This window comes from Cydia strobilella, chromosome Z, assembly GCF_947568885.1.
Source record: "Cydia strobilella chromosome Z, ilCydStro3.1, whole genome shotgun sequence".
In the NCBI taxonomy this organism is placed as follows: domain Eukaryota; kingdom Metazoa; phylum Arthropoda; class Insecta; order Lepidoptera; family Tortricidae; genus Cydia; species Cydia strobilella.
In genome coordinates, this window is record NC_086068.1 from 802,034 (window position 1) to 828,920 (window position 26,887).

Below are 26,887 nucleotides of genomic sequence, written 5' to 3' on the forward strand. Positions count from 1 at the left end.
AAACATGTTAACTCTAGGTTTAACCGGTTAACCCCGGGTTAGGGAATGGTGCAAGTGGCCCTAGTCACTTACTGTTGCCCAGTTTTTCTCCACAAAAGATAAAGTCAACTGCGGAGTGGATGCACCTTGTGATCCGCGCGATGGAAAGCTAACACCTGTGTGCCTTTTTTTAAATTATTGTACCATCGTCCACACTGCTGACAATCAATTGTAAATCTTATTCGAAGGGTATATAAGGTTTACATATTCAGTTAAGGGTGTTAGCCGACCCTACCTGTCAGCCAACATGACATTTTGACACACGCGCCGTAAGATAACATTGCAATTATACCGTATGTTGTGCCGATGCTTCAAATATTGATTAAATATTATCGTTACTTTAAAAGCTTCTATATTATATACGTTTCGTTTAGAATCGAATGAAGATATTGAAGATGTGTAGTTAAACATACGTATACTAGGGGCGTCAGCTAGCTTGGCGTGAGTGCACGAGCGGGCCGGCGCGGGCGAAAAATCCGATCCGTCGCACGCGTCCGCGACGTTGCACGTTATGGCTCCAAGGTAGGCCAGTCCAAGGGACGCAGCTATGTGGTGGAATACAATAGCAATATCACTTGCTCAGCTCCCTCTAACGAATAAATGTGTCCCTTGGACTGGCCTACGCTGGGCCATCGTGTAGAGCCATTACTCACCCGCTCCGTGCAACTTTTTTCCAAATTCAATTCAAAAGTCGTTGGGTTGTGCCATACGGGTAAATTTCAGTGAACAACAACTTTTTCATAAACCACGACGCCATGGTACAGTCAAACCTTTCCATATTATTCTTATTAACATGTCCGCTAGGGCACAGAATAAGTAATAGTATTATCATACAGAACGGCCACGCACCGCTCCGCCCCGACTCGAATGACCTCGCCCCGCGACAGCGACAGCAGATTGACGGACGTTTGCCGGCCGCTCAGTACTATTTTTAAGCAACTTACACTATGACGCATGCCGCGTGTACAGACGTGCCGTTCACACATAGAAACGCGACTTTTGATGTATAGCGTGTCCGCCCTATGTGTTAGAATTTCCCGATTGTTCCAGAATGTTCTGCGTGAAGCGCTGCGCGCGCTGCGGTGCCGGCATCACGGCCAATGAGCTGGTCATGCGAGCCAGAGACGCAGTTTACCACCTCACGTGTTTCTCGTGCGCAGCCTGTGGAAGTTTGCTGTCTAAGGGGGACGTGTTCGGGATGAGGGATAATTTGGTGTACTGCCGGCCGCATTATGAGCAGGACTATGATGATGATTATAGGTAAGTAAAGCGCCGCGCGGGCATAACGGCCAACGATCTGGTCGTGCGAGCAAGAGACGCAGTTTACCACCTTACGTGTTTCTCGTGTGCGGCCTGTGGAAGTTTGCTGTCTAAGGGGGATGTGTTCGGGATGAGGGATAATTTGGTGTACTGCCGGCCGCATTAAGGGCAGGACTATGATGATGATAGTGTATATAGGTAAGTAAAGCGCTGCGGCATAACGGCCAACTGGTCGTGCGGGTATGAGATATGTAGTTTACCACCGTGACGTACTTGTGCTGTCTGTATAAGGGAGTCTGCTGTCTAAGGTGGGTAGGTTGCCATACCTCAGGATTTGTCCGGACATGTAATTTTTGACCCTTTGTCCGGATTGCGGCCGGACTTTGTAAGTGTCAGGATTATTAGGAATGACCAACCGCAGAGCGCAAGCTACGCGCCAAATCTCTGTTACAAGAAATGTCAGGATTTTTAGGGTGATGTCAGGATTTTTATCAGGACATTTAATTCTTCCATATGGCAACCCTAAGCATGAAAGGATATCCTGGTCTGCAGGATTACGATTATAATAGCATCTATAGCTAAGTAGGTACAGGTGTTTCCCAAGATTGATCCTATATTAACCAAGAGGTTATCCAAGATACGATCAGTGCCCTGTCATCCAGCGCTTCTCTAAGATCCTGTTAAGCTAATAACGTCTACCACCTGACGGTGTTTATCTTGTGCGGGTGCGGGAGTTTACTGTCTTAAGGAGACGTGTTTGGGATATAACCTGGTGTAATACCGGCCGCATTATGAGCAGGATTATGAAGCTGATTAGTAATTAATATGATTAATGAGGGCTACCGTTTTTGTGCTCACCGGTTGGCGCCACTGTAGATGTAGGTCCAGAAAAACAGATCTCATAATTCTTCTATGCTTATTTTTATAAAATCAATACGTTCTAATATACAAAAAGGTATTTTAACGTCTTAATGTGTAATTTTTTAACCTGTTTAATTTGGCATTCTTTTTAAACAACATTTATTGAGCTATATCTATTGTTTACCATGATTAATTAAAGATGGACAAAGATTTACCACAATTATGAATAAAGATTGAAAATTCCCGTAAAATAAGTTTGAAACCCCCAAAACTTCTATGCATTTGACATTTTGAAAGACCTCTACACTAGCGCCCCTAGCGGCGAAATTAAACGCGGTAGTCCTCATTGCCATAGGTAGGTACTTAGGTTAAGCTGAAATTAAATACGCCCCCAGTTGGATCTATGTCTTCCCTGACTATCTACACTTCGAGTGATTGTCCGTTATCCTCACCTAACGCACAGAATAAGTAATAGTATTATCATACAGAACGGCCACGCACCGCCCCGCCCCGACTCGAATGCCCTCCAGGGACCGGACAACCCTTTCCGAGATAAAACCCTTTCAATGGACGACACTTAAACTCGGCTAACACATTGAAAGACTTTCCCTTTTGAACTGCAAGCCCATTCATACCCTTACCTTTGACTAACCCTTACCGAAAAGCTAACCAAAAATAAGGCTAGCTCTTAATAAGGGTTACCCTTATCTTTAAGCGCTTTTTATAAAGGTTTCCCTTTGCGTGAAAGAGACAGGATTAGTATATATCTACGGTAGTGTATGAAAAGGAAAGAAAATACGTGCCTAGTCAAAGAACGCCGCCGTCGCCGCCGTCGATCGCTCGGATTCGAAGTAATGTGTGCTTTATGAACAAGGTAGACGACTTAAATTAGCACGCTTATATGCTAAAAGGGAAGCCCTTTATAAGGCTAACCCTTATAAGCAATATGCAAGGTGTTGGTGAGCGGATGATAAGGGTTTTGTAAGGGTATTTGGGCTACCGATTACTCAAATGTGGTAGCTTTATATAAGGGTTTTTAAAACCAAAACAAAGGGTTTCGTCTGGCAAAGGGTATGGTGAGTTAAGCCTTATGCAATACCCTTATAAAACCCCGATAAGGGATAGCGGGCCGGTCCCTGAATTGCCCTCGCCCCGCGACAGCAGATTGACGGCCGTTTGCCGGCCGCTCAGTACTGTTTTTAAGCAACTTACTCATACTATGACGCATGACGCGTGTACAGACGTGCCGTTCACACATAGAAACGCAAGTGATTTTTGATGCATAGCGTGTCCGCCCTGTGCCTAACGCTTGTCTCCGGTTTTGACATAAACATCTGTCTATCTACTTTTTTTTATACCACGTCGGTGACAATCAAGCATACGGCCCGCCTGATGGTAAGCAGTCACCGTAGCCTATGGACGCCTGCAGCACCGGAGATATTATACGCGCGTTGCCGACCCTAACACTCCTCTCCCTCGTTGAGCTCTGGCAACCTTACTTACCGGCAGGATCACAACACTATGAGTAGGGTCTAGTGTTATTTGGCTGCGGTTTTCTGTAAGGTGGAGATACTTCCCCAGTTGGGCTCTGCTCTAGATGAAAAAAAGAATGACATCCGCTGTCCTGTGCCCTACCACACAAAGCGAGATGTCATTCACAGTGCCCATACCTCTCTTTTGGACGTAGTTTAAGGACATATCCGGGTCCGGACGCAGTTTAAGGACATACCCGGGTCCGTTTAAGGACATACCCGGGTCCGTTTAAGGACATACCCGGGTCCAGTACTTAAGGGCTTTTTATGTTTTAGTAATAATAGTGTTTGTATAATGTCCCCAGGTGCCAAGAAATGGACGGCGAAGGCTCTCCCTCCCAGTTCTACGGCGGCCCAAGCCAAAAGGGGAGACCTAGGAAGAGAAAGCTCGCCCAATCACCGGATGACATGCAAGTTCAGACCATGAGGATGGCCAGTACTGCGCTAGGTTAGTAAAGGGGAGAGGGGGAGACGGGGGTTAGATAGGGAGACCTGGGGGCCAAGTTAACAATCGTTCGCAGATAAACGAAACAAACGCTATCTGTCTCTACCGCACTAATATGGAAGAATGATAAAGAGGGATTAGGGTTTCGTTTCGTTTTCTGAGAACAATTGTCATCTAGACCCCCAGGGAAGAATAAGAGCTAACTTCCCTTAGAACTACCTATATAGTGATTTAAACTAACACGTTTTTCACTCATAATTTTAAAACTAACACGAGACTTAATAGCGTACAAGCTTACGTTTATTTATGGCCTGACGTTTCGAACGTGACGTTACGTTCGTGTTCACAGGCAGACTGGCGAGGAATTGTATCAACATCTTGCTGCGCGGGTTTTGCGAACTGCCCGCACTTGATCTTGATTATTAACTTGTACGCTAGGGTTGTCACTTTGCCAACACAACCTCACGATCCGATGGTATGTGGTGGGATGTCACGTTCGAAACGTCAGGCCACAAATAACCGTAAGTTAGTTTTAAAATTCCCTTAGAACTGTCGAACTCAATACGACATACTATACCTATACAAAAATGTCACTCACAGATAAATCTATCAGTCCCTAACAAATACTGCGTATGTCTTAAGCGTAAGGGCCGGTACAGATGGACTGCAATCCGACTGCAACTTGTATGGGCACTGCATGCCGACTGCACGCCAACTGCAACGGCGTCCGGTTCCCAGTTGCAGTCGGGTTTAGGCACATGAGTAGTAGTATTATCATACAGAACGGCCACGCACCGCCCCGCCCGGACTCGAGTGCCCTCGCCCCGCGACAGCAGATTGACGGCCGTTTGCCAGCCGCTCAGTACTATTTTTACGCAACTCACACAATGACGCATGACGCGTGTACAGACGCACGTTCACACATAGAAACGCAAATGATTTTTGATGTATAGCATGTCCGTCCTGTGGTTTAGGGTTGCTAGACATATTACCTATATAATATACTAGCGACCCGCCCCGGCTTCGCACGGGTTACACCTTTACAAATTATACACTAAAACCTTCCTCAAGAATTACTCTATTGATAGGTGAAATTCGCATCAAAATCCGTTGCGTGTTGCGTAGTTTTAAAGATATAAGCATACATAGGGACAGACAGACAGCGGAAAGCGACTGTTTTATACTATCTAGTGATATATTTTACTATATTACGCCTCCGTATACTTTATGAAATACGAAACACATAAAGTATGCTAAAATACTTTATTTTAAACTGAAACTAGAACAAGCAAAATAAATAATCCATACTTAATATGTGACATTTTCAACTAAAAGGTACCACATTGTCGGTTGTCGATAAAGTTGATTTCTAATTGAAGCTGGAAATAGCGCTTTACCGACAAGCGACAATAAGTACCCTTTTGGTTGAAAATGGCACATATTATAAATGTGAAAAACTGTCTGTCTGTCTGTGTGTTACCTCTTCACGCTTAAACCGCTGAACCGATTTAGTTGAAATTTGGCGTAGAGATAGTTTTTATCCCGAAACTCATCCCTTAAGAGGATGAAAAGCGGGGTGGAATCATGGTGGAATTGAGATAATTAATGAGTTGCCTAATATTTGTGTGCATATTATGCTCAAATTGGATGATTGCTATAAGACTTTCTCCAGGCGCTATTCTTACTCTAGCTGGGGTTACAAAGTCCACGCAGACGAAGTCGGGGGCAAAAGCTAGTATGTAATAAATAAAGAAATACTTTATTTTTTTCTGTGTGTACTTTATTTTTTGATCCTTTAAACCGCCAAATACTATATATTTAAAAAAAACTGACAATCCTAGTCGGGTTGCAGCCCGTCTGTATCGGCCCTAAGGTTAGAATACGTCTGTATCGGCCCTAAGTTAGGTTAGAATACGTCCGTATTGGCCCTAAGTTAGGTTAGAATCCGTCCGTATCGGCCCTAAGTTAGGTTAGAATCCGAACGCAGCCAGCGCTTCTATAGCCACAACTTTAATTATTAATATATCTAATCCTTCTGTCTAATAGTAAAAGTATTTGTGTCGTTTTCAAGCAAAAGGTACCACATTGTCGCTTACCATAAGGACGCTCTGACAGGCTTTTCGTATAAAGATTACAAGCAATTTTCGTCCTTATGGTAAGCGACAATGTGGTACCTTTTGCTTTAAAACGTCACATTTATTACTCACTAGCTTTTGCCCGCGACTTCGTCTGCGTGGACTTAGTAACCGCAGCTAGAGTAATAATAGCGCCTGGAAAAATTTTCATAGCAATCTAAATTTGAGCATATTATGCACACAAATTAGCAGGCACTTGAATTATCTCAATTCCACCCCGCTGTTTACTTTCTTAAGGGATGATTTTCGGGATAAAAACTATCCTATGTCCTTCTCAGGGACTCAACCTATCTCTATGCCAAATTTCATCTAAATCGATTCAGCGGTTTAAGCGTGAAGAGGGAACACACAGACAGAAAGACAGACAGACAGACAGACTTTCGCATTTATAATATTAGTATGGAGTATGGATTCCCATATATTTTTTAAGTTCCCAATTTATTGTGAAAAATTGCTCATTTTCTAGATTTAGTTATAAAATTCAACATGTGGAAACAAACCTATTATACAAACTGTGATGAACTAAACAAAAACTCGCCACCAACGAGACACAACTAGATTCTCGTCTAGATGCCGCTTAAATTTCAAAAAAACCTCAAAAAGGAAAATCGCGCCCCACGTCCCAAATGTCAATTCCCGTCTGAACCTACTAATGAATAGACGACACACTCCCAAACATATACCCATCGCCTTTCAACACTCAGCCCCCCGGTTTGGGTAAAGAGTACGGGTATAGTTTACTTCGTTCTGGGCTACGTCGGGGTTATTTTTCATTGAGAGCGACCTGTTTAAGTCTTGGGACAGTTATTTACCGTTATAGCGTTTGATTGTGGGGATTTTTTTTTTGTGAAATATAATTGGTTGTGAAAATCTTTTTTTTATTTAATTTAAATAGTAAAAGCAAAGAGGATATAATATTATACCTAGAGCGGTACAGTCATAGTAAATTTTGTAACCACTGTAAATTCACTGCCATCTATCGACACACTTTAAAACTAAAAATGAAGATTTATAAAAATACGATTAAATTTATTTAAATATGGATAAATGATTTTTTTATTTGCATTAATTATTTTTATTATTTTGACCCATGTTCTTTCACTGATATGCGTTAAAATTGTTAAATAACAAACGAAACCGTCAACGCCCTCTATACGAGGCCAAAGGTAGTAGCGACATCTGATCGAGAATCAAATTTTCGTGATTTTCGAGGCACGTTTTTTCCTTAGACTGTATCCATCTATTACGGAGTTATATCTATCTTTGATTCAAGTATCTGTGTGCCATGACGCTACATTAGTTTGCAGAAGAGCGAAAAGAAGCAAAAAAAATATGTTCTTTGAAAAGTTTTACATTTAATATATCATTTAGGCACAAATGTTTACTATTTTTAGTACCATACAAATATTGCGAATATAGTGGTAATCATGAAATCAAAAGCATTTTTAGGGTTCCGTAGCCAAATGGCAAAAAACGAAACCCTATAGATTCGTCATGTCTGTCCGTCCGTATGTCACAGCCACTTTTCTCTGTATAAGTATAAGAATTATACTGTTGAAACTTGGTAAGTAGATGTATTCTGTGAACCGCATTAAGATTTTCTCGCAAAAAAAACAACAATAAATTTTGGGGGCTCCCCATACTTGGAACTGAAACTCAAAAAAAATTTTTTTTTCATCAAACCCATACGTGTGGGGTATCTGTGGATAGGTCTTCAAAAATGATATTGAGGTTTCTAATATATATTTTTTCTAAACTGAATAGTTTGCGCGAGAGACACTTCCAAAGTGGTAAAATGTGTGTCTCCACCCCTGTAACTTCTAAAATAAGAGAATGATAAAACTGAAAAAAATATATGATGTACATTACCATGCAAACTTCCACAGAAAATTGGTTTGAACGAGATCTGGTAACTAGTTTTTTTTTTAAACGTCATAAATCGTAAACGGCAATTTACCTTTCACTCACGTTTCGCATAAAAAAATACATTGTTAAAATTATGTAATGAACCCTCGGTGCGCGAGTTCGACTCGCACTTGGCCGGTTTTTTATTATTGCCATATCCGTTTTTTAAACGTAGGTACAATGTATGACATGACACAAAGGTTTTGGATATGTTACACTGTAAAATGCGGATCAGGCACATTAAAAAAAAAAATTTTTTTTTGTTCAAAACACAATTAGTGTCTGAAAAAGCATGTTTTTGTTATTTTAGGAATAAACTGTAATAGGATTCGAACCGGCGTCTTTAGCTATCGCGGCTAACGCCATGAACCCCTAGGCCACCCCGCCACGGCGGTGCCCGTCCGAATTTCTCGACTATAAGCCATCTTAGTAAGACTAGGCGTCTTTGACCAGCTCTAAGGGCAAGCAGTGCGCGCGTGCACACGGATTTACGTTGTAGCGAGAGAGACTGGTGCTGCCATCTATGAACAAGTTTGGGAACAAATCAAATTATTTTATTAAATATTTTGATTTGTGTTTTTTTAAGTAGTCACACTACTATAATATATAAATTCAAAACTGTAATAGATGTCATATATTAAAGAAAAAGTGACGAAGCCCTCCAGTGGTGAAGGGCGAGTAGAATAAATTTAAAAGTGGAAAAATTAATTGGGTGAGACTTGAACTCACGGCCTCTGGATACAAGAGCCTCTGAGTTCAAGTTTCACCCAAAGCAGTAATTTTTCCACTTTTAAATTTAATTTAGCTTAATACCATCGTTCGCAGGGAAACAAACTAGGGGAGACCGAGATAAGTTGTGACAGAGGAGAGTTGTGATATGAATAGCGCGCGTTTGTTAGTTCAAGTTACAAACGCGCACTGTTGCGAGCTCGCTATCAATTAATATATAGTATCCAAAAAATCGACAATGTCACAACTCTCATCTGTCACAACTCACCTCGGTCTCCTCTACACTCATCAAATATATCTGAGCGACGAAGGGGCTCACAAATATCTGAATACGCCTCTATAAAGGTTTTAGAGTGCGTGTTCAGATATTTGTGAGCGCCTCGGCCGCTCCGATATATCTGATGGCGACTGTACTAGTGTACTTGTTTGCAAACTCTGCTAAAATCAACCCCCTTTTAGGGTTCCGCACCCGTCTTGGAGAATTGCAAAACGCGAAATTGCGAAATTTTATGCATGAATTTATTTTTATTTTTGGATTCATAATTTATATCGTTGGAACACCGGAAATGATAAAAATATTTTTGTAAACCTTAACATTATTTTATTAAATAAATAATTAAAATGTTGAAAATTTTTGAGCGGTTGAAACGCTCATAATTTTTGGCGCGAATTCGACAGAGCGTGATGACGTCACACGTTGGGCGGCCCAACTGACGTTTGCTACTAATGACACTAATCTGTCGAACGCGTGACGTCACGTGGCGTTTCGAGCGTTTCGCTCACTAGCTTTTCGCGGGCAAATTTTTGTACTTTTCATTTATAATTTTAAGCAATTAAATGGTAATTTAAAAACGGAAATGCATTTGTAACATGATATAACGGTAACAAACATCCGAATTAAACATATTTCGTTCAAATATAAACTTCATGCATGAGGCTAATTCATGTGACATGTGACCAAATCCCCACGGTAGATAGAATAAATAAATTGTGCAATTTTGTAATTAGAATTATACCTATAGTAGTAGTAGTAGTAGTAGTAGTAGTATTAGTATTAGTAGTATTAGTATTAGTAGTAGCAGTAGTAGTAAACACTTTATTGCACAAAACAAGTACATAACACAGAGAGAAAACAGTAAATGTGTACAAAGGCGAACTTATCCCCTTAAGGGATCTCTTCCAGCTAACCTTTATTATAACCCTTATATTATGTTATTGTTATTATTTTCTTAATGAAGTTGAATTATGGAATTGTTGACATTATTAATTTTTAATTAGCATTTTAAAAATATTGACATCTGAATCTAAATTTATTATCATTTTGTAAGTAATTATTGCTAATTATGTAACTGACAGTGACAGTGTATAATTAATACCAATAAAATTATATCTATCTATAGAGGGGTAAAAACGGGACCCTATTACTAAGACTCCACTGTCCGTCTGTCTATCCGTCTGTCTATCACCGGGCTGTATCTCATGAACCGTGATAGCTAGACAGTTGAAAATTTCACAGATGATATATTTCTGTTGCCGCTATAAACAGAATAAAATAAATATTTAAGTAGGGCTCCCATACAACAAACGTGATTTTATTGCCTTTCTGCGTAATGGTACGGAACTCTTCGTGCGCGAGTCCGACTCGCACTTGGCCGGCATTTTTCTGCCGTTTAAAATTTATCAAGAGTTGACTATGACTAGTAAATCTTTAAAAGTCTTATAACCTGCACCAACTAATTAACTTACTACGTTTTTCTTCTAACACCCTATTAGCTGTATTGACGCTTCAGTACACCGATGTAGATACGACACAACCTTCATATTTAAGAACGTCGTAACCGCCATTAACTTTGTATGAGATTGCGACGTTTTTAAACAGTTTATTACAAGTGTTGTGACAACAGGGCTCTTGAGTTCTTTTTAAAGCCACTTTGTTTTTAGATTGATAATGAAAATGGTGTTATGACACGTTTTTCGACTGCTTCTATCAAAGTCCCCGTGTACTTGTAACTACAAGTACAAAATCAATGGGGTTGGCAACTGTCAAAGGTTTGAATAGATGGCGCTATCATAGCTTGCCCCTTTTCTATGAGATTTGGCTTAAATTTGGCATCCAGGGCATAAAATTGCATTTAATAAAAAACATAAATTTGACTCAATAGGCTAGAAGACAATCGATCAGGTTTGTTTTTAGGATCAAATGTCTATATGGGACCCATTTCATTAAAGCAATACAAAAGTCAGAAATTATAGTCAAAGTCTGGCAGTCGTACTTCACTCGCGAAACGCTTCTAAAGGGGACCATTGACTATCAGTTCGCCGGACGATATCGGCCTGTCAGTTAGAACAAAAATTTGACAGTTCCGAACAACTGACAGGCCGATATCGTCCGGCGGACTGATAGTCAGTGCCTGACTTAACAGAATGATAAGTGAACGTGACGTCAAGGTCACTGAGAGCCCGTCTTGAATGTATGGAAAATAAGTAAAATTGCGATTTTGTTGGTGAAATATTGCGTTTATGTATATAGTTGCCATACGATCTTTTTTTCTGATAAAATGTAAGGAATCGAATGTTACCCTTATTTTTTCCTTATTTGGAAGTTAAAAAAAACTTAAATTTTTGAAACTTTAGGTCCTGTATTTTTGTATTATATATTATTTTAATATCCACATTGTGATAAATTGCTCATTTGCTATCTATTTTACTAGATTTTGTTATAAAATTCAACATGTGTCATCATCCCTATTCTAGGGATTGACAGGGCAAGCTATGCTGGCGCCATCTGTTAAACACTTCGACCGGCCAACCCCATTAGTTTTAAACTCAAAAATGTCCTTTGTTATTTAGAAATAAAGGATGTGTCCCGATATATTTAGGCACTTAGGCCGCCATAAAATATGACGCTCACTGTAGGTACTATCGCCGACATTGTTACTATTACAGCTGTCAATTCGCAAATCATATTGAAAATACGTAAACTAAAGCCATAATGATCACGCGCCATGTTACGGAATATCAATGGAACTATTTTTTTCATACTATACTGAACTGTCACCCTATACATGAGAATAACAGCGCCCTCTTGACAATGATCATATATTAATGGTCAGGCTTTAACCCGCTGCTCAGTTAAAAACCGGCCAAGTGGGAGTCGGACTCGCGCACCGAGGGTTCCGTACTTTTTAGTATTTGTTGTTATAGCGGCAACAGAAATACATCATCTGTGAAAATTTCAACTCTCTAGCTATCACGGTTCATGAGATACAGCCTGGTGACGGACAGACGGCCAGCGGAGTCAGTAATAGGGGTTTTTACCCTTTGGGTACGGAACCCTAAAAAAGTGTGTGCGTGTAATTTTGCCACTTTGACGTGAGTCCTATTGTGCGGTCACTACAGAGCGTTACTTCCGTCAGAAAAAAAATCTGAGTTACCCTCTAGTCGCGCCTAAAGAAGTCTTACATCACAAAAATCGCTAAATTAGTTATTTTTAATCTTGGCTCAACCTAATTTAGTCTGGAATCCTTATTTATAACTTCTTTTCGAAGTGTATTTTTAAGAGGGTAACTCCTGAAGCATTTTGTATACATACCTAAAAATGTTAAGTATGTTTATATAGGTACTTCATATTGTACGGTATTTTTACGTTTTTATGTGTTTAATATATAATACTTCATATAAACAAAGCCAAAATTAACGGTACAAATCAAGTGACTTCAAGTGAAGTCCAAAACCGCCAGGTGGCGACACTCATAACAAATAACAAAATGATAAATATACTCCTAATAGTACATTTTTTGATCAAAAGATAACTGAAGGCCCCACAACGGCCACTAAATTTATATATTTTTTGTGACTGTTCCTTTAAACGGGGCACGACGCAACCAACCTCACATGTTTTTTGTAAATCTAATTTAATAATATTAGAGATTATAATCCCTTGAATAGAAATAGAGTTCAGTCTTTTTAGTTTTTTGTATGAAGATTCATACATCGCTGGCGTTTTTGAACAGCCAAGTGGAACGACCTAATTATTAAGATTATAATTAAATATATTGGACAGCCAGTGTGATTTAAGTTGGGTGTTGTGTAATTATTTTTTAATGGCGGCTTCTAACAATTGGTTTGGATAACGGATATTAGCATTTTTATTAAAAGGTGCACAAATAAGACAAACTTAAAACTTTCGATAATGTTCTGTATATCATTTTTTTACAAAAACTCCTAATTGATATTTCCACGTCAGGTTCTTTGAAATTATAAGTAAATAAAACCTTTTCCATTTGCTCTTAATAGGGGATATTACTGCAATGTTCTGCCACCAGAGTGCAGCAGTATCACATTTAGTAAACCATAGAGTAACTTATACATATTGTGCCTTTAACAGTTTTTTGACAAGTTTTCAGAGATAATGCATCAAGGCGGTTTGTTTGCAGAGGACCTACCGGGAAACGAGAATCAGAAATTTCGCTATCTCTATCGCTCGAATATGCAAGAGTGATACTGATAACGAAATTACGATTTTCTTGTTTTGTGATAGACCCTCAGATTGTGTTAGTGGCGCCCCCTGCGCAGTTTCGCGTAATATTCCCTATTGAAAACGTTTAATAATTCAATATAAATCTACAATTCTGCGGTAGCCCGTCTTAATATGTTATAAATTGTGGTACTTATCCACTGTATAAAATGTAATTATTAAAATAATACAATAATACATATAATTAATTGATTGCATTACTTATTTTTAATAACCTGTCAACGTAGCACAATATAAACACGTACTTACACCTTCTTAGAGGTTAGGTTCTTAGAGGTTACTTACGCCTCTTGGTTTTAGCATAGCAATAGCATGAAGCAGTTAAACTGATTTATAATTAAATTCCAATAATCTAACCTCAATTTCTATTTTCCGTATGTTTTAAGAAAGAACAAAGCTAAAAGGATGTATCTATATTTATTTTAAATGCTAGAGTATGCAAAAGGGAAATTTGAGTTTACTTCTTTACATATTTTCCATTATTACGAAAGAAAGTCTGAGTGAGGTTAGTTTTTTGGAATTTAATTACAAATCAGAGTATAAGCCGTACCAATGCATATTGCCTACCGTTTTATTCAAAAACTTTTTAACTAATCGCGACGTTTAGTTTTAAGGTTTTAACACCTGGCAAAATTGTGTATTATTAACATTAACATCTAACATATAAATATAAAGTGTAACCCTCTTCAAAGCATATCAAGATTATCCTTATTTTTCAATTTCTCGGCCGAGGCGCTTTGTAACTAATTAGCTTAAAAATAGACAGCTGACTTGCCCTTAGATGTTATCTTTCAACCTCACAAAAGCTTAATTACATATGTATTCAATTAAATATAAGCCCTTTTATTAATTTGACTATTATAGACCAACTTTTTGTTAATGGCCACTGACCACCCTAAACGTTTTAAGGGGCTACCTGAGGTTTTCATCGATTTTTGACAAGTTTTAAATAGTATCTCCTACTTTTGCACTACATATAGAATTATAAGACAAGCGGCTATCGGTTCTTCAATCTTTTATCTCCGATTTTGTCTACCGGATTGTGAAAAAAATGAATACTTATTTATTTATGATTGTTTTAAACATTGTCTAAAAAAACACTTTTTCGTATCTCGATTGCTGTGAAAGATCTTACTTATACGAAATCTACATATTTGGGTTCGTCTTAGACGTCTCTAAAAATTTGTTTAAGGTTTTAATTTTAAACTAATTAACACAAAAGTTATGGCCAGAAAACCAGTTTTTTGGCATAAAATTGTTCAACTTTGATGCCAAATATTTCGGAAACAACGAACTTTGAAGTAAATATGGGATACTATATTGCTAAAATCCGTTGCTGTTAATATGATAAGCTACAAAAAACTTTAGAAAACTAAGGGATTCAAATCGAAGGTCATTGGGGCATGGGATCCCCTTAAGTTTTCGGTGTTTCGGGACTATTAGAAACATTTGTCTTTCAATTATGCTTATTAATAAATAGAAATGATTAATGACGTTTCGTTTTTTTTTAGTTTACGATAGTTTTTAATGTAAACAACGTATAAGTATTTAAATATTTAATTCAAAACTTAGCCATATTTTTTTAAATGAATACTTAATAGGTTATACGCTAATATTATTAGCGTGTTGCCATGGAAACCCCTACGATTTGACAGTTTGTGGACTAACATTAGTCTAATACCGTTCGATAAATAAGCCCCAGATGATTTCTTATTCAAAATCATTCGATCATTAACACAATCAACTCATAGTGGTAAGGTAAACCTTACTGCTGAAGACATAACGTCGATAAACAATCAGTTTAGATAGTGTGCTACACCATGCAACCACATCCCAGGCGCGGGAAGTCGTAATGCGGTTTCGTTAGCTTTTTGCTGTAATCTTTGGTTCCGGCGCACAGAAATAAATATACCATAGAAGACGCGAATGCGTCTACTTCGCGTCCGAACCCCGACCAAGCGTCGAGGTTGAACGTCGCTCTTTACAGTCCACGCGCGTCAGTTGTTGCAGCCGGACGTCCGTGAAAACTTAAAAAATGCTTCGTTGCTTGATAATTAACTGCAACAGCCCAAAAATTGCGAGCACCCAAAGGCAAGAACATATTTCCTAGTAATTTTAAAATTATATTATGCGTAAATTTTGTTTGAAATCGTGATATTTGCGTCATCTAGCGTATATGTTAAATCTGTGTTCCGGCGGATGCTAGGACATTGGCATAGGCGCATAAGACTGTTTCAAGAAGGCAGAGAGGCTAATTCGAAAGTACATTTTAACACTAAAATGATATGTATTCGCGCGTGCATTTCGCTCGTACTTATATGGACATGTGTTTTCGCGAGCGAGACGCACTGGCGGATGATGGCAAAATGACATTTAGATATAATTTTGATGTCAAATGTAAGTTAGATTTGGCCTTAGGGCACAGGGCGGGCACGCAGAAATCACTTGCGTTTCTATGTGTGAACGTGGTGTGAACGGCACGTCTGTACACGCGGCATGCGTCATTGTGTAAGTTTCTTAAAAACAGTACTAAATACATTATAATATATCGTATGATTTACTGTGGTAAATACAGTACATTACAGAAAGATGAATGTATACTAGCATTTTAAGACTAGACAAGGAATTATTAAAAGGATCAATATCGAACAAATATTTATTATAAAAACTGGGGACTCGTCTGAAAAAGGTATGTCTAGAATAGTTCTTGCGAGAAAAGCTCACATGGAATAAAGATCTAGGTCGTAAGGGGAGACGCGGACAACCAAACGTCACTATTATAATTCTGTTTTTTTATCCCGTAAACTAAAATGACATTCCATGTGGTACTAAGAAATGTCATGCCTTACACATGAAACGTGATTTTAGTCTACGGAATAAAAAAACAGACCTTAGTTTGTAAGCATTATTGTGTACTTTTATTATGTACCTATGTTCAAACATCTTTGAATAAACGTATTTTATTATTATTTGTATGTCCGTTACAAACTCTCGGGTTGTTAAGCCCGGTCATTTATAAGGCGTACGTGGGGATATAGATCCAACACGTAGAGGCCCCTTGGAGAGCTTTAATGTCATGTAGAACGCGTGCTGGAACCCGTTCACAGGCGCAACAATAGACACCCATGAACCGGTCGCAGCAGGCATTGGGACTATTGCAGAAAAAGTGAACAGTATACCGGTCTATGGATTGAAGTTTGGATGAACAATGAGACTGGGCTATTGTAAAGAACTCCGGACACCTGCCATAACAATGTTAATACACGTTATCGAGGCAGGTGGTGACTTGCCGCTGACTGGATGGGCCCCTGAAACTGCCGTCGTGAAGACGACCAGGAGCAACACCAGTGTGAGCGGCTCAGGGGTGTCGAGAGATGTGCGCCGCTTTCTACCCAGTGGCTGTTCACAGCCACTGTGCCAACTCGCGTCTTATGCATCTTTCACTTCCACCCCTGGAGCATATAGCTCTTACGACTCCCCTCTGGACGGCCAATGAAGGCAAGCCAGAGCTGAGAGTCCTGCGGGTCCCCTTGGGGTCCACTCCGACCGACGAAGACACGCTGGAGACGGAGACCCTGACCGACTCTCTGGAGCACTCGGGTCCGTGGGGTCGTCGCTCCCCAACAGCTCGCCACAAGCTGCCCTGCGGGCTCATTATTATTATTATTATATGTATAAAATTTATATATGCTCAAACTATCCTTCCAGAAATCCTCCACCGCGGCGACCTATCCTCCTCCATGGAGTCCCTGGCGTACGACTCCGGCGCAGCGTCCCCCGGCTCGGTGAGCAGCACGCGCACAAAGCGCATGCGCACCAGCTTCAAGCACCACCAGCTGCGCACCATGAAGTCCTACTTCGCGGTCAACCAGAATCCTGATGCGAAGGATTTGAAGCAGTTAGCGCAGAAGACGGGGCTTTCCAAGAGGGTGCTACAGGTAATATCGTCGCTGCGCGTAAAAGTCGCTTTTAACGATTTTTAGGTTTCAATGCTATTTTGAACCTTATTCTATACGCATATGCTCCAAAAACAACAAAAAATATATTATACTGCATGACATGACTATAAATTGTGGTATTTTCTATAAAAAGGGACCTTATTGGCGATGGCGCTTACGCCATTATAAACGATGCTCCGATATAAATACAATGCCGCGCGACGCTGTGCAGCGTAAGCGCCATCGACAATAAGGTCCCTTTTCATAGAAAATGCCCCAATTATCCTGCCCCTTTCCATCGAACCACTTACGCTAAGAACAGATTTATCGTAAGAGCGTATAAAAATTATAATGATAAATATTCTCATGTTGACTTGTTTTTCATTCCGTCAATACAATTTGTTTCTGCAATTAAGAGCAAATGAACAAATAATACATATATTACTGTACTACTAATAGAGCAAATAATAAAATTGATTTTGATAGTTTACTATTGTAAAATTTAATACTACGTCGGTGGCAAACAAGCATACGGCCCGCCTGATGTTAAGCAGGCTACGGAAGCCTATGTACGCCTGCAACTCCAGAGGAGTTACATGCGCGTTGCCGACCCTAACATTCCTCTCCCTCGTTGAGCTCTGACAACCTTACTCACCGGCAGGAACACAACACTATGAGTAGGGTCTAGTGTTATTTGGCTGCGGTTTTCTGTAAGGTGGAGGTACTTCCCCAGGTGGGCTCTGCTCTAGATCTGGAATGACATCCGCCGCTGTCCTGTACCCTCCCACACAAAGCGAGATGTCATTCACAGTGCCCATACCTCTCTTTTGGACATAGTTTAAGGACATACCCGGGTCCGGACGTAGTTTATGGACATACCAGGGTCCACGTTTGTGCTTAGGTTTCAAATTCGCATTGTTTAGGGTCCAAGGGTTTTCAATGGAGTTAATAATAATGTGTAATGCATGTAACTGCGTCGAAATATCGGGAGCTCACAAATAATACAAAAGGTAATCACGGTCTATATCCCGGTCAATATAAGTCATAATAATGTAGTTCTAAATACAATTACTCTTCCAGGTATGGTTCCAGAACGCCCGCGCGAAATGGCGTCGCAACATAATGCGTCAAGAGACCAACCCCACCCCCCACTCCATCCAGCCCCCCACCCTCATGCTGGAGCTGCAGACCCTGGACGACCCCCACCATCCCGTGCCCTTCACCGACATGTACTAACGAAGGTGGGCAAAGATACATTTTGGGGCAAAGTTGAATGTGTAACCGAGCGTAAAACATGTGCTTAAAAATATAAAAATATCGAAGTTCTTGTGGGCAAAGATACAAGTTTTGGGGCAAAGTTGGGTGTGTCTGTCTGAATGTGAATGCCAACGAGTGAAATAAAGTTTTATTTACAAGCTGTATGATGAAATTGATGAAAGCGTTTAGAACAAAACATTATGTTTTACGTTGTTCTATAAACGGAACCTTTTGCCCCAGATGTTTGTTTAATTCAGTCGAGGTTTTGTAATATTTATTGAAAATATGTACTCGTATCATATAAAGTCGTTTTTGTTACAGTTATTACAATAAAAACCAGTTTTTAAAGTTACTATAATAACATTCCATGACATTGATATATTATGTACTTCCTTCTTCTTTTTCTTTGCCCCATCCCATATGTACTTCCAGTATGAAAAAAAAAATGTTATCCCAATCCAATACTTTCGGAATAGTGTGTTTGATAAAAGACGGCCACTCGTGTAAATTATTGTGCTAAATATGTATTGATATATTTATTGTAATTTAATTTTTATAGGTAGATATTGGCACTCGTAATTTTTTGCAAAATAATCAGTTAAGCATGTTAATTTACAAGATGGAATTATGTACCTAGTTGTTTAAGTTACAGTAAAACAGTACCAAACCTAGAGACTATAGTTTTCAAAAATGTAATACAAAATTTGTATTCCTAATTAAGCTTAAGATTTGACAAAAAATATTAATTACAGTTTATTTAAGTATCTTTAATTTATCTAGAATACCTTGTATTTTTTTTAAGTTTTTGTAAAAATACTACTGTCATAGGTCATTTAGCGTAAAAAGCCTAATAATATCGTGTTTGTTTCCTATAGTTTTTGGTTATTATGTATATAAGTGATACTAGTCATGTTATTAAAACACATTTAATTAGCTAATTAGTAATTAGTAACCCATTTTAGATATAAGTAATAAGCCGAAACCGAAAATATAAAGAGTAACTCATGCTAGAAGAGACCTGTAGGGCTAAGATGGTCGGCTCTTTATCATTTGACACCATGCCTGTCACGTTCTAACAAATATGTAAGTGCGAAAGTGACGCATGGCATGACAGGTGATAAAAATGCGACCATGATACCGCTGCAGATCCGAGCCGAGGCTTCTGACACTTCGCTTTATAATGACGGGTGATCGGTGATACTTTATAGAAAGCGGAACTGTTGGACGCATTGGTCCGGACCCGGACCGTTATAACGTGAGTCGTCCTTAACTTTTCGTTCACCAATAATAATAAAAAAGTGCGAGTCGGACTCATCAACCGAGGGTTCTGTACTTTTTAGTATTTGTTGTTATAGCGGCATCAGAAATACATCTTCTGTGAAAATTTCAGCTGTCTAGCTATCACGGTTGATGAGATACAGCCTGGTGACAGACAGACAGACGGACAGACGGACAGAGGGATCTTAGTAATAGGGTTCCGTTTTTTACCCTTTGGGAATACGGAACCCTCAAAATGGCTGTATGTTGTACCGACAGTAAAGTTATTTCATAGCTTAGACAGTGTGGTGTAAGCCCGGTGCATTTACTAGATAAATTACTTCTTATCAATAACAAAGATATAGTAGACATCAGATTGAGTTAAGATTATTTTTAGATAATTAGATAATTTTAAGGAACAATGTAACTCCAATGTATAGTCGAAAATCGTAAGGATTAAGCGCAGAGGTTATAAATACTGCCATAGGTATATGTTTATGTACAACTTGAAACTGCATCTTTGCCCGGATTACTTTAGCCTCATAGGGTAACATTGCCCATTCATAAAATATTACATATCCCCCTTAGTCATAACTCATTACTAGCCTCAATTAGTTAATCATAAAACATAATCATAAATCATTTGTTTCGTGATAAACTTACATACATACAAAAGTAGTACTTACAAGGAAATTTTAATTTGCATTGTGTTTACCACCAAATGGGCCCGCCTAAGCATAATAGAATAAGAATAAAGAATAAGAATAAAGATCATTTATTTCGGCTAAAGGTTACAGACATACCAGGGGTCTCCGCACTAGGCAATGCCTTTATCGCGGGGAACCAATTACAATTTAAATATCAGAGCTGTTATAATGTTGACGAGAGCTGTTACAATTAAAATAATAAGTTAATTTATGAAATAAACCTATGAAAACGGATTATATCGCGTATATTGAATTTATAATACATCCCGACGTTCAACGGGTCAACGGGTGACCACGAACGCTGTAAAGGGTTCGAAACGTCGGGATGTATTATAAATTCAATATACGCGATATAATCCGTTTTCATAGTTTTATTTCATGAGTATCTATCGCGGTAACCGAAGACAATATTACGTTAATTTTTGTTGACAAATAAAGAAAAAAAATATTATTAGACAATAGATATTTTTAGCACGTTTAAGAATACGGGGGTACTAAATTTCTTTTGATAAACGGTTGGTTATTTTATGGGTGTTTTTTTTGTGGGCAATATCCTAGAGGTAAACACTGGCGCTGTGGTGCCTTTCCTTTCATCGCATTTGTTCATATTTGATTGTTTGACCATTTAATTTCATCTAAATCGCTTCAGCAGTTTCAGCGTGAAGATGTAACATACAGACAGAGATAGTTTTCTCATTTATAATATTAGTAGGGATGTCTTTTTATGCAAAGCTACTATAGATTGACTCTTTGGCTTGTATTGCTGACTATAGCAGTAAAATAAAATTAATTACATCACACGTTTAGGGGGGGGAGGGGGTCAAGAAAATGTGACATGTTGTGACAAGGGGGAGGGAGGAGTCACAAACTTCACACTTAAATTATTATTATTATTTAAATTATTTTATTCGCTGTACAGTTAAACAACGTGTTTTTGGAACGATAATCGTTTTTATTTTAATCGCTTCATTTTCTTTCCTAATCTGTTTTGGGTTATAACATTACTAATATTTCTTTGTCAAAAAATATTTTAATAAAACATTAATAATGCTTAATTCGATTTGCCGATTTCTGAAAAAATGTGACGTCACTGCAGGGGGGAAGGGGTTTGCCAAATGTAACCAAGTGTGACGAGGAGGGGGGGAGCGGTCAAAAAACCTCGAATTTTGTGTGACGTAATTAATGGATGAACCCTTAGGAATAGTGATTTAGAACCTCATAATGTAATTGAATATGTAAATATAATATATTGTACCGAATAAATCCATGTAGTATGAGCACGAGTAACTTAGGTCATGTCGTAACTCCTCTCAGGACTCCTGCCTTTGATGTGGGTGTTTTTTGCAAGTTTTTTTTTTATTGTTACTTTTGGAGATGCTGCTGCACGTTTGTTTTGAATGTTCGGTATTGTTCCCTATTGTGTTGCAGAAAGTTTTTTGACATATTTTTGTATTGCATAATGTTACTTGATAGAAATATCGTTTGGCAGAAATACTTTTGGCATACTGCTTTTCTTAATTACTTTGCAGAATTTCTTTTCGCCTAATATTATTTGGCAGAAAACCCTAACCAAACCCACTTAGGAAATTCTGCCTAATGAATATTATGCGTAATGACTATTATGACAAGTATATATTTATGCGAAAGTATATCATTTGACTAAAAGTTTTCTGCGATACGTGTTATCGTTATGCAAAGTGTATTTATGACAAATAATATTCTGTCAGATGTGAGTAACCCGTTCGTTTAATACGTAGAAAGTACATAACATATTACAATTGGGCAAAGTTGAGACTATAAAAATTTATACAATGGGCAAAGTTGGATTATAGTTTTGTATTGTTTTTTTCTTATTTTTGAATGTTTTAATTTATTTGAATTGCTAATTATTTAAGCTTACAAAATGCATTCATATCAATTTTTGGATAACTGTTTAGGTCGTAGTAATTACGGAAACCTATTTATACATGAAAGTTTAATATATAGATGCAAAACATTAATTTAATAGTTTTAATTAAATCCTGAAATATATAATATAGTTATGTAACCTGAAGGAAGAGCGGCGCCATCTTGTCTCTGATGAAGATCGAAACTGTTGGTTGAGGGTAGCGCACGAGCCGCCGCCGTGGAGATCCTAAAGGGAGGCCTACGCCCGTTAATAATTCGTCTGATAATGATTACACCAAATTCACTTTGGCAACGGCGTCGCTAGGGGGACAACAGGGGGGGGGGGGGGGGGGGCAGCCGCCTTTCCCTGGAGATCAAATATTACATAATTAGTTAGGTACTTAGGAACCCTTCAATAATATAGGTATGCCCCTCCTTTGACTACATCAGATATTGTATTATCAACGTGACAAAGATGTTTACAATTATCTGAACAAAGACAATAATATCCAGAAATTATAAATGCATGTTCAGATATTTTTGACCACCTTGGCCGCTCCGATATATCTGATGAGGACTTTACACTACCCTATTCTAACCAGTGGCGTAGCTAGGGGGGGGGGGGGGGGTCAGGGGGGGGCAAGTGCCCCGGGCGCCATCCAAGAGGGGGCACCAAAATCGGCAAAAGGCAGAAGCAGGTAAACTTTTGTCAGTCGTCAGGGGGCGCAAATTTGGTGATTGCCCCGGGCGCCATATCCTCTAGCTACGCCCCTGATTCTAACCGGTCTATTCGAACAACCGTGACAATTACAAGATACGAGAACATTACGAGATCTAATAAATACGTATTGGAGTTGAAACTAGGTCCATGGGGTCCCAGCGCGCACAAGTTGTTTGCAGAAATCGCGAAGCGTCTGGTTGACGTAATGACCGAAGAGCTAGCGGCTTCCTCGCACAACGTATCAGCATTGCGATACAGCGGGGAAATGCCGCCAGCATCCTAGGTACAATGCCTCAAGGGCCTATTTTAGATTTAAGCTAGTTATTAATTTCGTTTACGTAGTACCACTGTATGTATCTTGTATGTAAATAAAGTGTTTTGAATGGATACGTTATAGTTTAGTTCTCAACTAGTTATCTTTTGCAGTTTAATTCGAGGAACCAATTATCATTTCACGCTACAATTATTGTGACGCTTTGGGATATCCATTAGATATCCAGTGGATGTCTAAGTAATATCTTAAGCAAATCTTAAAGAGATCGTTCAAGTCAAGAGGACATTCGGAATCGCGGAAATGTCAAATAAGACATGACTTTCTTAAATATCTCGTTATCGTTTCTGTTTCATATCTAGTGGATATCTATAGTTGATATCTTGTTCGAATTGGCCCATGAGTAGTGCTCATTCAGTCATTCATGTTGGACCGTTAACAAATATATCGACTTTGTTATTTAAAATATTTATAATCTTTCGCCACATCAAATTAGTGTTTCCCGTGAACAGAGGGATCCGGTAGCTTATTAAAATGTCGAAGTTGGTGATAAATATGGATCGGTATGCTAACGAGATTACTTGGTGATGAATCTATTTCGGCCACAGATAAGGGAATAACTAATAAAAATATAGTTAAATATTGCTTAACCCTTAAATCGACAAGGAAAAAAATCTCAAAAAACTGTGTTGTTTTTGATGTTATTATGTAGTTGTTTTTTGTAGAAGAATCATGAAAAAATCTATTTAAATAATAGATAAAAAAAAACATATATCAAGTATGTTGGTCGTAGCCACAGGTTCGGCGTAATGAAAATACGTCCAGTATTTTGGACGTCGCCGAGCATACAGTACTTTATGTGCATAAAGTTTCATTAGTACAGTTTTTTTAAATAAATATAGAATAACTGCATTTTTTAATTAGAAATACACTTACTGAAAATGTCAGCTTATGTAATAAAGTATTATTACTATTAGCCATCTTAGTAAGACTAGGCGTCTTTGACCAGCTCTAAGGGCAAGCAGTGCGCGCTTGCACCTCCTAAACGAACTCCTTACGGATTTACGTTGTAGCGAGAGAGACTGGTGCTGCCATCTATGAACAAGTTTGGGAACAAATCAAATTATTTTATTAAATATTTTGATGTGTTTTTTTAAGTAGTCACACTACTATATATAAATTAAAAACTGTGATAGATGTCATATATTAAAGAAAAAGTGACGAAGCCCTCCAGTGGTGAAGGCCTTCACCACTGGAGGGCTTATTATAACTATTATTTCTATATTTTTGTTGTTTATACAATAACTTAATATCATTACTATCCTATGATACCTCTCTTTGGATCTCTACAGTCAAGTTGTTAATCTAATAAAATAAAATTGTCCTTAGAAATCTAGCACTAAGGGTCCAATATGGGTCCAATAAATCTAACGAGCCTTGGGATATTGACATTATGCTAAAACAAAGACCCAGGAGCCCAATTAGTGAATAACTGACCCTCATGATGTATTATTGTCAGTGTATATTTGACAGCTATCTTTAAGGAATTTTAATCAAGAACTATATCTGTCCTCACATTAATTTAATAATGATGTCGATATTTTGTCTAATCCGAAAATTCAGACGAAAAAATTTATAAAAAAGTAAGTTATTTCTCACATCAGTGTATATTTAGTTCAGCACACACTAAGGTAAAGAAATCAGGTCAAAAAACTGACTTAATTCTGTGTTTACCTGTGTAAACAATTGGCCAAGCCCGCAGTCATAACTGTGCGGTAGCGAGTGTCCCGTGCGTAGGAAATCCATCTAATATCGTACGCATCGTTATGACGGATTAAATTTTAGGCATATCTCAAACACTACGAAATGCAGGGCCTTGTATTATAAAGCTTTTATCATTGCTGAAAGGTATTTGTGGACGACTGGGTAATTACAACGTATTGGGTTTAAAAGAGCAGAGCAGCTATTAAGGCGGTTCCCTGAGCCAGAAGGCGAAAAATCTCCTTATATGATCCTGTTTTTCTAAGAGGCGTTGATATTCGTAGACGTGGAAAAAATATATGTAGTTCTTGACTATATTATCTTTAATATCATAGCTTCCGATACACGAATTATGACACTTCGCTAGATACAATTAATTCCCAAAGTAACCTCTAACTTAGGACTTTTAATCCAACTTTACTCGGTTATTTATTGTGATACTATAAATAAAAAAAGAAGAAAAAATAAATCTTAACTTAAGTAATAATTTCATAGCTTTCGAATTTCGATATTGTAGGGTAACGTTTTTAAAATAAATAAAAATCGACAAAATTCGATCAAAATTGACACTTGGCGCGCATGATCTTTCCCGTTCTTTCTTGCGAAATGTGACAGAGACAGCGGTAAACCGACGGAATGGCCTTAAGGTACAAAAAAATCTTCTAATCAAGCGATACCAATACAGTGTCAGCATTATTATAGATACCTATGATTATGACTTCCCACTGCCGTTTACTCCTATAATCACTACACCTTATAAAACAAAGTCCCCCCGCTCTGTCAGTCTGTAACTTATGTTCGCGATAAACAAACACTACTCAACGGATTTTCATGAGGTTTTCACCTATCAATAGTGATTCTTGAGGAAGGTTTAGGTGCATAATTTGATAAGGTTCTGTAACCCGTGCGACGCCGGGCCGGGTCGCTATAGTCCCTTAGTTACCTTGGATTGTTATCCAGTGTTGCTTTGCTTTGGGCTTTATAGACTGGTTGCCACTTTACCCTCACACCACTAACTCACATTGATAAAAATCTTGTTATTAACGGTCCATTTGGTTTATATAATCATAAAGATAATATATATACGAAACTCTCTTACATCTTTACTTACCAAACACCATAAAAATATACGTCAAAGTTCACAATAAACATGACAACTACGTACGTGAAAAACTAAATACGTCAGAAACAGTGAGTAGGTATAAAACCTCATGTTATGGGTGGTATAGAAAGGATCGCAATCTCTTGTGGCAGAATTGTTGTAAAAGTGACCGCGTTAAGCTTTAAATAATAGTTCCTAATCTGTCCAGTGGCGCTAGTTAGGCTCTAGGACATGAGTATAACATGAACCATACAAGGCAACAAATAACCCGACCAAATTACGTAGGTTGTTTTTGGTAGTATTTCGGTGTATGGTGGCGCCGCCTAGTTACTGTTTTTTGATGGACACTTTTCATGCATAGAGATTTGGCTCCTTTATACAGTCTCCATGGTGAAAAACTAAATACGTCAGAAACAGTGAGTAGGTATAAAACCTCATGTTATGATAACATATTTACTATGTTTAAAGCGAGGTTTAGACTAGCAAGAACTTGCATGCAATTTACATTACATTGCAGTATATGATCAAACTTTTGAATGCAGT

The 26,887-nt window shown here is 38.4% G+C and overlaps 1 protein-coding gene across 1 annotated transcript in view; it reads left to right on the forward strand.

The window, feature by feature from the left end:
- LOC134754585 (LIM/homeobox protein Lhx9-like) overlaps positions 1 to 18,709 on the forward strand; it is a 36,619-nt gene extending 17,910 nt beyond the window's left edge. Inside the window, 5 exon segments of the mRNA XM_063690902.1 lie at positions 1,090 to 1,303; positions 1,472 to 1,497; positions 3,998 to 4,140; positions 17,152 to 17,381; positions 18,462 to 18,709. Coding sequence (XP_063546972.1) covers positions 1,090 to 1,303; positions 1,472 to 1,497; positions 3,998 to 4,140; positions 17,152 to 17,381; positions 18,462 to 18,617 — 769 coding nt within the window. The 3' untranslated portion in view covers positions 18,618 to 18,709.
- Positions 18,710 to 26,887: the final 8,178 nt, after the last annotated feature.